This window comes from Cibotium barometz, chromosome 38, assembly GCF_041138505.1.
Source record: "Cibotium barometz isolate CiBa-2024 chromosome 38, ASM4113850v1, whole genome shotgun sequence".
Classification (NCBI taxonomy): Eukaryota; Viridiplantae; Streptophyta; class Polypodiopsida; order Cyatheales; family Cibotiaceae; genus Cibotium; species Cibotium barometz.
Window position 1 is genome coordinate 21438108 of NC_141083.1, and position 15610 is coordinate 21453717.

General features: G+C 40.2%; 1 protein-coding gene across 1 annotated transcript in view; it reads right to left on the reverse strand.

The window, feature by feature from the left end:
• Positions 1-13420: 13420 nt before the first annotated feature.
• LOC147616469 (calcium-dependent mitochondrial ATP-magnesium/phosphate carrier protein 2-like) overlaps positions 13421-15610 on the reverse strand; it is an 81466-nt gene continuing 79276 nt past the window's right edge. Inside the window, exons 5-8 of the mRNA XM_086777538.1 lie at positions 14930-15048; positions 14744-14822; positions 14394-14627; positions 13421-14243 (exon numbers count right to left, since the gene is read on the reverse strand). Coding sequence (XP_086633664.1) covers positions 13938-14243; positions 14394-14627; positions 14744-14822; positions 14930-15048 — 738 coding nt within the window. The 3' untranslated portion in view covers positions 13421-13937. The remainder of the gene's footprint in view (positions 14244-14393; positions 14628-14743; positions 14823-14929; positions 15049-15610) is intronic.

The following is a 15610-nucleotide window of genomic DNA, read 5'->3' on the forward strand; positions in this document are numbered from 1 at the left end:
TGCTTAACAAGTTAAGGCTAGTTAAAGTGGTAGTAGATGCTTCTACCATGGGGGCGATTATTACAAACTTCATGGATGGGGAAGTCGAGGCTGGGTGGTGTGTCAAGAGGTTAAGGAAGTGATATGGCACCACGTGGCAAGGTTGGACGTAAGTGGATGGCACCACGTGGCAAGATTGGACGTAAGTGGATGGGATTAAATGGAGTACAATAGTGTGGTGTCAAAGAAGGAGATGCCTTGGTTATTAAAGAAGAAACACAACATTGATGTAGGCTAAGATGGTGTGGAAGGTTGGGGTTGAGACAAGGTCCAATAAAAAGATTTTTAATTGAAGAAATTAAAGAGCTAGGATAAGGTTAATGAGAGTAAGGGTATCTACTCTAGGGGGGGGGGGGGGGGAGACATGTTAGCAAGGTATCAAGGTTGGAGGCCTATGAGAGAAGCATGTCTAGCTTCTTTTGGCCACTCCCTTCTAACTCTACGGGTATCATCCAATGAAATGGTTTCCAATTTATAGATGGTGTGTGCCTAGGTGATGAGGGCTTCTTTGTGGTGGAGGAGTTCTTGGTAGGATGCTTTTTCAGTGTCCCCTTGTTTATTCCTCACTTGTACTCCTCATGGAAATTGGTGAGGGCTTTGGTTGCCTCTTTGGTTGCTACTAGGGTAGTGTCACACTTTGGCTACCTCTTTGGTTGTTGCTAGGACAATGTCACGCTCCTTTGCGCAAATTAGTTAGCCACAATGAATTGCTTCATCTTTAGCTTGTTTGAGATCATCTAGGAATTTGTCTCTTTAGGCTTTTCATGTGCCTAGGCTACAATGATCTTGGCAATTTAGGGCATCCATGTTTGCATCCATGTCCTGCTTATGAGTGTGAGCTAGCTCCTCTTGGGTGGCTGCGACGACCATGATCTCCTTTTAAAACCTATGGATTATAAATTTTTCTCTCTTGAGCCGGATTCTAGTTTGGCATTCTTCCCATGAGCAACTTGAAGCAGTTGTTGGGAGTGGTTAAGCTTTTGGCACTCTTTGTTAATAGAGTCATTCCTGGCACTTGAGTTCATGTTCTTGCTGGGATATGTGGCACTTAGATGTCTTAGTCACATGGCCAATGAGTGTCACTTTTGAAATTGCTTTGGGGAGCTAAAAGTTCATTATGATGGACCATGTGAGACCAATCCATGAGAGTTTTGTATACATGGGTATGGTATGTTGTCAATGGTGGAAGGTTGACCAAAGTAGATGTAGTAGAGGTTGGGATGATGTAGGAGTGCATGACAGATTTATGGAGGGTGTAAGGAGGCTTCTCATGGGTCACTTGGTGAATCTCTTAATGGGCATCTTTGGCTTAAGTTTGTCCAAATGTGGATCTTATGTGAAGAAGTCTTGTGACTCAAACATATCACTTACAGATCTAATAGGGGATTTCTTTTGAGTGGATTGCGCAATCGAGATTATGGCTATTAGAGGTAGCCATTGTGGTTGTTTGGGCTGGTGCTAGATGTGTGTAGGTGGTTGAAGGTTCCTCCTTGGTTGGGCCGCCTTGGTGAGGAAATGGATGAGTTTTAGGATGTTTTCCACTTTTTCCTCTTCGAGGGAGGTTGGGGCTTGGGCTTATCAAAGAGACAATGCATCATAAGTTGGGAAAGGGCTCGACGAGGCAAAAGGGATGGAAGCTGGAATGACAAAGGATCTTTGTGAGCATGTGAGCACAATGTACCTTTCCCACCATGTCCTTACATACAATTTGAAGTTCATTGATGAAGGCTTTGACCTAATTTTTGGTTGGCTAAAAAACAGCTTGGCTAAGTGTGGTGGAGGGATAACCTGTTGGGTGGGCCTTCTATTGGTGAGTGAGGAAAGTGAGCACACAAGCTAGGGGCACCCATTTGAGTAAAGTGAGAACACGGGCTAGGCGCACCCATTTGAGGGACTATCATGTCCTCAAATTTAGCCTTTGTTATGTTGGTCCTCCCTAGCTTTCTGGTGGTGCCATTGGAATTGAGACCATTGTTGGTGATCAAGTATCTAACCTCAGCCATGGCTTCCTTCTCGCTATGGAAGTTTGATGGAGTGGCTGGGAGGTGCAAGGATCTTCTAACGAGATGCTTGATGAGAGGGATTCGATTATATAATCTATTTGGCATCTCAACCTCCCTTGAAATCTCCGTATTATAGTAGGACTCAATATAGTACAGGGTGAGAGGGAAATCTAAGCCTAATAATCATGGATGTTATGTAAAAGATTTCAATAACCATTCACATGGTTATAAAGGGGAACATAATTTGTAAATTTTAGAAAACATGGATCTAGAGTTCTCCATAGCAATGGAGGTGGTGATGATAACGGGAATAGAAATGAAGGGAACTCATCTCATGAGTGTGTGTGTGTGTGTGTGTGTGCTAATTAAAAATACACTCAAGTTAACTAGGTTACAAGCTTGAGACTTGTACTCATTGAGAAACTCGAGATGAGATTGATTTGATTCATTGCTTAGAAAGAGCTCCTTTTATATCAGTTGAGTACAATGAGGACTTGATTTATCTTATGGGATAATAACTTCGATGATGTGGCTTAATGCTACGCATACTCACTCCTTGCCTCTTCTAGTGTACAAGGCACCACAAATCTCAACACCCGCCCTTGGTGCCTTGGTGGATAGGCTATTGGAAGATGGTTGGATGTGAGGTGTTACAACATGTCATCACCCCTTCTTAGTGCCAACATAGCTACTCAAGGTGCTAAGGTGTGATTGCCTACACCCCCCCCCTTAATGCCAACATGGCTGAAAACAACAGAATTTAGGTCTATTCATTTGGTGACCTTTTTTACAATGGATTGGGTAGTGAAGTTTTGTTGATGAAGCTCTTAGAAGAGTCTGTCTCATTGGAGATCTCGTCTTTGCTTGATGAAGTCTCTATGTAGTTGGTTTCTTGGCTCTTGAATTTGCACTCCTCTTCTTTGTGTCCTTGAATCTGCACTCCTCTTCTTCTCTGTGTCCTAGCTTCTTACAATGGTTGCACTTTGGCTTATTCTTGAGTCTGCATTCACTTTGGTAGTCCCCCATCCTTCCACAATGGAAGCATTTCTTGGTGGTTTTATTATGCTTGTTCCACATTTTTGCTTCCTTGCTTTACCTTATTCTCTTCTCGAAGGAGAGACATCCTTCAAAAATTGGTTCTAGATCAATGCATTGTACTCTTTTGCATGCTTTTTAAGAGAATGTCTAATGCATATTTGTCTCCTATCTTTGCATTTATGCCATCTACTTGTCTGATTATACTTTTTATCTTGCTAACAAATTGTGCTAGTGACTCATTAAAGTTCATTTCTAGCCCATAGAATTCTATTTTGAGATGCATTTCTTGATTCTTGGCTTTGGCCCCAAACGCTTAACTTAACTCTACCCATGCATCTTTAGCATCATGTAACCCGATGAATGAAAGTGCTTGTTTATCTTTTTCTACCCACTTATCATCAGGATTAGCATATGCATTCTCTTTAATGAGTTTCCATAGCTTTTTGTGTATGATAAGATACTTCATTTGTGTATCGCAAGTATGGAACCCTTCCCCCAGTGAATCTTTCAACTTGACTCATTATGTTTAATGCCATTTATGAAGCTCTTACCTTACAATATGCGATGAAATATGCTTAATGTAGTGACCAAAATAGTGCAAAGAAATGAGCTAAAAGTGCCTAAATGCGAGAAATTTTTGCCTAAATTGACTAGTGCAACTAGGTAGAGTGGATTTAAAGATGAGAGAGGGCTTCTTCGACTTGAATACTACCCCAATGTCTAATTCTAAAGTCACTTTAGCTTAATTTTTTCTAATTATTACTTAGTATTATAATTAAGAATTATAAATAGAGATTAATAAGCTACAAACTCGTAGGGATTAATTGAGCAAATAAAAAACAAAATCAATGGAAATTTTTACATAGGGTGATTACTCTTAATGAGATTAACTTTCCTAAGCCCAAAAATGTAGCTCAAATGCCCAAGAAAATGCATTGTTGTGTTGTTTTTTGCAAAGCTAGTTTTTTGTTTCTCTTGGTGCGCATGGTTAATGATTTTAGTTATAGCCTTTGGATTGTAGAGTCCTTAGGCTATGGTGCGCATGGTTAATGATTTTAGTTATAGCCTTTGGATTGTAGAGTCCTTAGGCTATGGGTAAACACCTTCTAGGAGGGCTTCAGCTAGTTGTGAGCACACATTGTGAGAATGGAGTAGATGAGTAGGCAGCAAAGAAACATGAAATTTGAGTAGCAGCATGCGATTCTGGGTAATTTGAGGCTAGTGGAGTTGGACGCCTTGATGAGTTGAAGATACCCCAAAATTATTTTAAAAATGGATACAAAAATTGGCAATGGCAAGCTCGAGAAAAACATGCCACCACAGAACAATCTGGAGAAGGGTGGGATTAATGAGCTTAATAAGTGATTAGTACTAGTTTAAATGACTAATGAGTTGATGAAAACTAATGTAGCAGTTGGCATGTTAGAAAACATGGATCTAGAGCTCTCCATAGCCGATGTGATGATGAAGATGGTGAGCTAAGGTGGATAGGAATGAAGTGTGTGCTAATTAAGAATCAACTCAAGTTAATTAGGTTACATGATTGAGATTTGTACTCATAGAGAAACTTGAGATGTGATTGATTTGATTCATTAACTTGTAAAGATCTCCCTTTATATAAGGTGAGTACAACCTGGGCTTGCTTTACTTTATAGGATAATAGCTTTGATGATCGATTTGATCCCCTTTTATATAAGGTGAGTAACATGGGCTTTCTTTGATGTATGGGATAATAGCTTTGATGATGTGGCTCAATGCTAGGCATACTCCTTACCTCCTCTAATGCACAAGGCACCATAAATCTCAATAGGTAGTAAAGCATGCTTACTAAGAGAAGGCTACAATGTTTGCACATGGTGTATGTGTGATTTTAGACATTCACATTGGCATAAATACAGTCATGTTAATATTCAACAATTGAAAAATATGTAGGCCCAAAGTATGTTATTAAAGGTTTAGTGAAGTTCAAAGTGGATGGATTGCACAAAGTATGCGAAGCATGCCAATTGGAAAAACAATCCAAGCATGCATTTCCACATGATAAGAGTGTAAGTCAAAGACCTTTGGATGTGGTGCATTTTGATGTTTCATGACTAACAAAGATGACATCAATCTATCATGTATGTTTTATTGATGATCACACTAGGAAGGTGTGGGTATACTTCATGAAAGAGAAAAGTGAAGTGTTTATGCCCTTTCAGAGATATTTATGAATCTAAGCATTGACCCCAAGTTTATGCCAATCAAAAGGAGGTGGTCTTGGTGTAAGACGTATGGAAGAAAAAGGGCCCACTTATAACTTCCCCTACATTAATGGCCCCACACTTATCACCACCACAAAGATGCAGCTTGGAATGAAGAACTTGAATGACCTCTGAGCAACCACATGCCAATTCTTCCAGCTCATTATCCTCATCCTAGAGAAGGTGCCCAAGACAAGCAAGGTCTTCGATCTCAATGAAGATCCCAACTTCGGCATGATCAAATACTTCAATGGACACAAAGCGGTCACCTTCAAAGACATGCCAGATACTTGGTTTTGGAAGCCCTTTGAGATCGTGCGTTGATTTGATGGCTTTTGTGCAAACCCTTCATCTCATGTCCTTTTATGACACTAGCAGTATATTGATACCACAGCGGGTTACAACGGGTTGGTAAGTCTTACCCCACATTGAGTCGCCCCACTACATGTGCATTCCTTTACAGGCCCACTTTCAATACAAAAGCCTTGTCTAGGGGCATCGCACAAAAAAGAGAGAGAGAAGAGAGTCGAAAAGAAAGCAGATTACAATGTCGAAAAGAAAGCAAATTGTTCGAGATTTTACACGCAAAAGCTTCTACACAGGCCCACCTTTTACCCAATGCCCATGCACACCACATGAAATATATACATGGGCTTTGCATATAATAGACACAGTTATTATTCTTTTACAAACTTGTAACAATGAGCCTCATTGTCTCGCGACAACCCTTCAGATACATGTCTGCATGAGGGGACCATGGGGCGCCTAGTACAACCCATTGTTTGGACCTTCCTACAATTAACAAGAATATTATATCGCCTTGTATTTGACCACACCACCCATTGATTCACACCACCTCTATCCCAAAGGTTCGATAATGCCAATTTCTTGCGAGCCACCAAGGCCCTCCATTGTAGCTGCGATGGGCACCGCCATGCTCAAAGTACCATGCGTTAAATAATGTAATAATCTTGACTCCTCAAGAAAAGGGTTTCAAGTAAATGTTGACGAAAGCAGCAAAGAGAGTCAAGAAATCAGTTGAGTTAGAGAAGTCTTTGTGCACCCACATGGATATACATCCACCTATGGCCTATGTACGTCACATGTATAGTTACTACGAGCATCATAATTTTTTTCACTTCTCACATTCCATGGCACACACACACACACACACACACACACACACACACTTATAACTAGCCTCATCATCACAACGCCAATCCTCCAAGTACATCTCTGGATTGTGAGACCATGGTGGGTGTAACCTTCACCCATGGGACGGAGAACCTTTGACCTTGTAGGTACCTCCACCAACGAGTTTTCATACATGTATCCTATGCTTTGACTCGACTTCCACACCATCGCAACCTCGCCATTGGTCGATGTTTTTTCCATGAATAAGCCTCATCTCTCATCATCATGCTATTAGATCAAGACATACTCTCATGTTGTGCCATGAATATCTGAACCACCATCTACCCATATAAATCATTACATGGTGGCCATGGTGCTCATTGTGCCAATCATAAGGTATGGATCGCTTCTACCAACCACTTCATGATAAAGGGTCTGCACCACTTTCACAATCAACGCAGGCCTGGCATCATGAAGAATCTTTGCATTGACTATCACTTTGTTAAAATTACAGCAATGTGATGAGCTATGGTGGATCAAATACTAGAATCAACATCATTAACAAAGTGATTAGTAAATAATTAAGATGTGATTAGTGAGTAATTAACACATAGCTTAATGTAGGCATGGATAATCAACAAAAACCAGCAAATTCTCATTAGGCCAATGCCTCAATTTATAGAGTTTACATCCAAGCATCTAATCCCACTGATTTCTCCTTGATTCACTCCACCTCTTTTGCTTGATTCTCTCCACCTCTTCACTTTTTCCAGAATATCTCCCAGAATATCTCCACACTTCCTAAATCTTCTCATGCTACCCTTTATTCTCTCCCAGTAGATTCTTCTCACCTTTTCACAAGTTCTCTCACATTTACAGATTCTCTTTTACAGCCTCTAACTAAGAGCTTGTTCCCGCACACACCCTATTCACTTGTATATTTCAACACCTAAGTGAATACTCGTAGAACACCTAGACCCTATACCAAGTTTCCCTCTTACTTGATAGTCCGCGCGACCAGTGTCTAACACACCTCCCCTCAAGTTAACTTAGCATACCTGGACCCTGTACCAAGTTTCTCTCTTACTTGATAGCCCGCGACCAGTGCCTCAAGTCCCTAAACTCATAGTCCTTGACACTCTCTCTCTCTCTATGTGTCCAAGGCTTACTACAAGTGCCCGCGACCTTGACTAAAGTGCTCACACATACATCTATCTACCACGTGGCCTACATCATCGGTGGCTCAAAGGTGGTTTTACTTTGTTGGGACAGGTTACATTGGGTTGTGGGGTCTCTCTCTCTCTCTCTCTCTCTCTCTCACAGAGATTTTCACATGGCTCCTCACTCTTTGGAGCCTCAAATCTTCTCTTGTCTTCAATCTTCTTGTCGTGGCAGCTTCTCTTCACGCGTCTGTCTCTTCTTTCAGTCTTCTTGGGGCAGCTTCTCTTCTCGTGTCCATGTCTTTCTTCAATGCTTCCTATAGATCTTCTTGGTGTGGATCTTCTTCTTGGAAAGAGATGTTCTTCTTCTTTCATAGCTGGGGCCATGAGCTTGTCTGTCAGGTCTTTTTGCTCCATGTGAGCAACATGTTTGAACATTTTGTTTTGATAGTTCTTTTGGGATTTTGATGTTTATCTTGTATCATTATGCAATGCAAACCCAAATCTATGCGGGAGGTCTTACCTCTTGCCTTATTCTGGACAAGGGTAGTATCTGATCCCATTTTTACACTGATGCAATGTGCCCAATACATAATGGCGTATAGCATTCATTCTTATGCACATTCCCAAATGCAACTCTGGCTATGAATAATCTTGAATTTAAGTGAGATTTATAGGCATTAACCAAGGGTTAAATGCAAAATGATGATTACCACAATTTTATCAGCATATTTTTACCAAAAATTACATTAAATCAAGGGTAACCAATTTGTACGGAATGGTTGCAGTATCAAACCAACTCCGAATTGCAATCTGAAGTTATAAGGATGTGTATCAGACACCTAATGGTTAATTTGAACCCTCAATTGCACCAAAATATAGTGATTAGTATTTATTAATCATTAATTAGTAAATTAATCCTCTGTTTTGTGTGCAGAAAACAGAGTATGCGAGGAGTCTAGATCTGAGGCCTTAGACTTCAAATGAGCTCAAATGCTTTCAAGGCCATCAATAGCAATTAGTCTAGTAGAGGATTAAGCCAAGAAACACAAGATTTGACCAAACATTGAATGCTTAATCTCTGTTTTACCAAAGTCACCTGCAGATTTGATGAAGAGCTTAGATCTCACTGTAGACTTGATCAAATCAAATTCCGACTTCACCAACTTGTAGAGCATGCTTGAAAACCCTTGGAGCTATGAGGAATTAGACCAATTTGATTGGATGAAGATAAGATCTGCAATCCTCTCAGAAAAAACTACGCTGGCTAAAATCATGATTTCTCCTTCGTCCGGCGACGGTTTGCGCTTCTGTTTCACGACTGACTGGAGCTCCTATGGGTTGGCTATGTATGGCTAGAAGGGTTTGGCCTAATGTTGAGTGTGCAAGGAGCTAGAGCTCCTCCACCAGGTGGGTGTGCAGAGACTAGTTGAAAAAAGAGGGAAAATTTATAATTTTCTACTAATCCTAATTAGCAAAATAATTAGCAAGATAATGAGCTCACAAATTGATGGATTCTAGGCATGGATCTGATACCATGTTAAAATTACAGCAATGTGATGAGCTATGGTGGATTAAATACTAGAATCAACATCATTAACAAAGTGATTAGTAAATAATTAAGACGTGATTAGTGAGTAATTAACAAATAGCTTAATGTAGGTATGGATAATAAAAAACCAGCAAATTCTCATTAGGCCAATGCCTCAATTTATAGAGTTTACATCCAAGCATCTAATCCCACTGATTTCTCCTTGATTCACTCCACCTCTTTTGCTTGATTCTCTCCACCTCTTCACTTTTCCTAGAATATCTCCCAAAATATCTCCACACTTCCTAAATCTTCTCATGCTATCCTTTATTCTCTCCCAGTAGATTCTTCTCACCTTTTCACAGGTTCTCTCACATTTACAGATTCTCTTTTACAGCCTCTAACCAAGAGCTTGTTCCCGCACACACCCTATTCACTTGTATATTTCAACACACTTTCCATGCCACGTCGATAAGCAATCTATCATCACGCGACTATCTAAAGCTTCTCACCACTCTGCCCCTGTCAATTGGTCTTGAACTATACCACTTAACCTAGGTCGCTAACTTTATGAGGGTGTTTCTTGGACCATCGACATTGTTCCAATCCAACACCAGCCTCACCACCGATGGGTGGTGACGCAAGGACACGATCATCACCATTAGGAAGGGGGATCTATTAATCACTCTCTAGGTTAACATAGTTTCACCCACTCGACCTTTACCGTAAGACGACGTGTCATCTTACCTGTGCAAAGATACTTATTCTTTGTAAGATGATGCTAGAACATATAAAGCGGCCTTACCATGTGCCTTATGTCAAATAGGAAAAGCCTAAGGACTTAGTGTATATACTTGCTTAGAATTAGTAATAGAGGTCAGACCATTTTTATGTTTGGTTGGACTAAAATACAAACTAGTCATTTGTATAAAAATCATTTTTAAAAATAAGCAATACATAATCATTCCCTTGCAATAGTTTAGTTTTGTGAGCTCTTCTCTTCCCTCTTCTTGCTTACTTGTATACAGTTAAATCTTGCTTGCTTGATGGATGCATACTAGATTGGTTTAATTACAAGTTTTTTCACTTCTTCTTCTTCTTCCCTTGCCTTTTGTGAGAGAGAACCACTGCAAAAACGGGTCTCTTGTCACCTTCATCAAGGCATAAAGAGATCTCCTGAAAAGAAGCATTTCGGTGTGACAATGGAGTGAGGACACGATGGACAAACTAGCGCACCCATATAGAAAAGTTATAGTTTTGTCCCTAAGGTAGGATCCAATGACAAATACTTTGGCAAGGCTAATGTAAGCTCTTGATTGAAAAAAAAAGGTATCGCACACAAGCTGCAAAGAAAGCTAGAAACAAAAGAGTGGAAGAAAGCAGTGTGATGGGATTTTCACTAAAAGAAGTTTCTACAAGAACATGTAGACAATATACACATGAGCTTTGCGTTTAATGGAAACATCTAACAGGAATAGACAGCACCGCTATCTCAAGCAAGTAAATTAAGCCTCATCAATAGGCGTTCAATAAGGAGACCATGGCAAATGCAAGCTTGGCCCATGGGACGACCCACCATCATTGGATCCTCAAATTTGCAGGATTTTATGGTTTCGTCTTCGACCACACTAGCTCTTGATCCCCTTGCCTCTATCCCTAGTACTCGCTAACCACCCAACCCCATTGTAGCTATAGGAAAATTCCCTTGCCAAGCATCAATAATCTAACAATCTTAACTTCCAAAGAAAATGAATTTTCAGTGAATGTCAAAGAAAGCAGCAAAGAGAGTCAAAGAAAGCAGTTGAGTTGGAGATCATGGAGTTGGAGGAGCACATGCAAAGGGACACCTTCCAACCATTGCACATGCACGTCACCTATATATTTCACTATGGGTATCACATTGTTTTCACATCTCGCATCTTACGGTGCACATGAGCACATGTATTTGTAACCAAGCTCTTCAACACCAACCCTCTAGGTATAATTCTAGATGGGTGGACCATGGCGGACATAAGCCTAGCCCATGGTCCAACCCATCGACCTTACAAGTCCCTCCAAAGAGCTTCAATGCATTTACCCTTTGCTTCAACTTCATGTACACACCTAATCTCACCTTGGGTGACACATTACCAACTCACTGTGAGATTGGGAGATAATATTATGTCAGATCTGGCCCTGCCATTTACCTACGTATCATTCCATGGATGTCCTTGTGCTCATTCCACCACTCAATGAACACATGCCACTTCCGCCAATCGCCTAAACTTGAAAGGCCCAAGCCATGCCTGCAACCAAACAAGGCCTCGCATGAAGAACTTTTACATTGCGTATACCTTTGATGCCGACTCAACAAGTTGCCTAACCCCAAGGCTATGCCCTGAATCGGTCTCAAATCATACACTTAACCTCACACACTAAATTCATGGTATATCTTGGACCATCCACACATTTCCACCTCAATAGAAGCTTCACTACTAACTTAGGTGACGCAAGGACACGATCACTATTAGGAAGGAGGATATATTAACTTCTTCTTAGGTTAACGGGACTTCACTCGTCTGCCCTACTGTAATACGCTTTGCCACCTGACCCACTCGAACGGGCACTTATCTTTTTGTACGTCGACACTGGAACATATAAAATGGCCTAACGTCAAATAGGAAAAGTCTACGAACTTGCTTAAGACTAGTAATAGAGACTAAATCACACTTAGCAATAATTAATCATTCCTTTGCAATAGAGTACTTATGAGCTCCCATCTTCTCTATTCTTTCTTGCATATATGCCAATTGAATATTGCTTGCTTGATGGATGCACACTAGTTGGTTTATTTGTAGCTTTTCTAGGTTTATTTATAGGTTTCCCTCTTGCATTAATTGTTGCTTCTCCCTCACCTTTTGTGTGAGAGAGAACCATCGCGAGAAGACGAACCCCTATTCTTTCACCCCCTTCGCAAGAAGCATTATAGTGTAACAAAATGGAGTGAGGATGCATGACAAACAAGCTAGCGCACCCACATCAAGGATTTGCTTGTAGCTCTAAGGCAAGAAACAACGACACATGATTTAACAAGACTAAGGTAAGATCTTACTTGAATAAAAAGGTGGACTGAATCATGGAAGTAATTAGTGGCTCTTTTGATGTTTATGAAAAGCTATAATATGATATAAACCCTAAGCTCATTTTTGTGGAATCTGCAATGAGATTAGACCCTTGCTTATGCTATCATTATGTCTTTTTTATTGCAATATCTTGTGAAGAACCAACGACACATGATTTGATAAGACTTAAAGTAAAAGCTCTAACTTGAACAAAAAATCATTAAGTAATTAGTGGATCTAGAGATGTTTATAAAAAGGTACAAAATGATATAAACCCTAATCTCATTTTTATGGAATTTGCAACGAGATTAGACCCTTACTCATGCTATCATTACATCTTTTTTTATTGCAATATCTTGTCAATAGAACATGGATTTTAAGTGCAACTTTAAGCTTGGTTCGATTTTGCTCTCGTACAAAAAATAAATGTTTCATAATATCTTTATCATGGAGTTAAGATCACATACTTGCATAGTATGGCATATGATACATCACAATACACGTAGCATATGATGCATAGTGCATAATAACTCATAATACAATCATAAACGAAAAGAATCCACTCTTGTATTTCATAGTCAAAGCATGCCTCACCTACTAAAATGCGGCTATTAAAGAAATTTATTTACAAGGTTATTATAAAAACCCATCACACTAGACGATATTCAAGAACAATTGCTCCAATTTAGTGTATATTGAGAACTTTACTTGTAGTGTATATTGAGAACTTTATTTGTAGGTGTACTAATTAAATACCACTAGCATACAACCTTAGTAAGTGATTTCCCCCACCCCCACTCCCTCTCGCTTCCTCCCTCTACTTGTCGATGGAGTCTTTTGAGCCCTTTTATAGAGAATTATGAGACCATAAATAGAAAGGATATGGGTGAAGGCATGCAAATAGAAAGCATATGGGTGAACACATGCAAATAGAAAGGTCATCATTTCATTGCCTTAAATAGAGAGGATATGGAGGGTCATCATTTCATTGACTTTTTCAAGCATTAATCATTACATACTAAAATGAAACGTTAGAAAAACTAATATATTAAATGAAAATGCAAAAAACATTTTGGTGCCATATTCAAGAACAATTGCTCCAATTTAGTATTACACTTCATTGAGCTTTTGTGACTCATGACATGTACTCGTGTTATGAATGATGCATACGTTAACACACTAAAGATGACACTGTACTATAAAGACATGAATGAGCAAGTTACAATTCTGCAAGGCTATGCCTTTCCAACTTATCAGGCACAAAACAATCATGATGACAAACAACAGCAGAATGGAAAAAAAGAAAACTGAACTACAATGTGTCAACACGATACCATGGAGTGGCCCCCTAGTAATTTCAAGTTACAATTCTTCAAGGCTATGCCTTTCCAACTTATCAGGCACAAAACCATCGTGATGACAAACAACAGCAGAATGGGAAAAAAAAAACTGAACTACAATGTGTCAACACGATACCATGGAGTGGTCCTCTAGTAATTTCAAACATCTATGCACGACAATTGATGATCTGCCTTATGAAGAAACAAGTCCTTTGTATGATCCAAGTCTTCTTCAGCAACATGCTTGTGTGATATCAACACGAAGGAAGATGCTCAACATTGAATTTTGCACGAATAGCTTCCTCAAATTGTACCAAAGACCCTCTCCATTTCCTGTTAGTGTACCATTCAATCCTGTTGTTTCTCCATGGCTCTCTTTGCCAATTCATAGCCAGCAAAATTCATTGCTCCGAGAGGCGCGATCCAAAAGAAGCGAGGAACTGCTCCTTTGAACAAACCTAACAAGCCCTCTTCTCGCAAGATCGTTAGAGCAATGGTGCTCATCCTTGTTGACAAGCCTGGGGCTGCTGTCATTGTTCTTGTCTTCATGACATCAAAAGGGGTGGTACATACTGCTGCTAGACCACCAGAAATAGCCCCCACAGCAATGGTTTCCCATGGTGCCAATTCACGATTCAATGCCCTTTGCATTACCTGAGAACATACCCCACATTAAAACAAAGCTGCATACAACCTTACCTCTACCACTTGCCATGTGCCCTTTCTCACCAACTTTTTCTTGCTACATAAGCTCTAAGAACCTTCTTCCAACGACAATGAAGAACTCATAAAGAGAATTGTTACCTTTTTGGCCTCTGCATATATACCCATGCCTGCTACATAGAACGGCACTTCACGGCAAAGAGTAGCCCCAGTTCCTCTGAAAAAACCTCTTGGCCCATCTTGTTGCCATGTGCCAATAATAGCATCTCCTACACTGTCAAAAATACCAGCCTGCAACCTCTGTTTCAACACTTCGCATGGGATGCGCACTGCGGTTCCTAGCACTGTGCTGCAGAAAGATGCCAATGATTGCACCTAAAGAATAGAGAACATGGTTAGTATTTCATAAAAAGAAAACCTAAGGCATTGAGATCATGGTTCGGAGGTGACTTTGGGTGAACAAATGATTCCTGTTTGAAGTCTCACTACACCTGAAGTTCAGGAACACCGGGAGCTAGATTTGCCAGCAACAGTTTGCTAGCCTCAAAGATACCAGTTCGTAGACCATGACTGCAGAAACAGTGCCATCAGATGAAGGGTTAAACATGTGCTCCATTTGATAATACAGTGCAGTTGTAGTAACCCTCAGAATTAAACAATTGGCAAGTCTGACAGACCTTGAGAATTGTCCTAAAATTGCAGGAATGGAACCTCTGTAAAGACCTTCAACTCCAATCTCTGGTAGCTTTGATATAAGCTCTGCAAATGATAGAGTTGATGATGCTTGCACTCTTGTCTGCAGTAAACAAACTCAAGTTAGCCACTTCAATGGAGATTCTATAACATAGTCACAAGGGAACGGGAACGTTTTGGGGAACAGACGACTGTTTGGAACGGGATCGACAAGCTTGAATAAAAGGGAACAGTATGGGGAACACCACATTATTGCATAAATGTGTTTATAAAGTTACTTTATATATATGTAAATGCTTTGGAAAGAAGCATAGTAGCAACGGAATAGGAACGGGAACGGAACGAAAGCACCACTAGGGAAACGGGAACTGGAAAAAGGGGGAACGGGAACGAGGGGGAACGGAAACAGGGAACGACCTAGATAATTCCTAGAAATGACAATAAATCTTAACATACAATGCTCGTTTATATAACCAAATCAGAGACACACTAAAGTCTAGTGTACCACAATTTGCATGGCTAGATACTAACACTGAACAGATCTCACAAGTCAAAATAAATTAGCCCACATCATACATGACATAAGTGACAAAAAGCACAAAATGTGGCCCACGGCCTAGATAAAAGAAACAATCCAAGTCCAGAGTCCAAGCCTCAAGGTGACA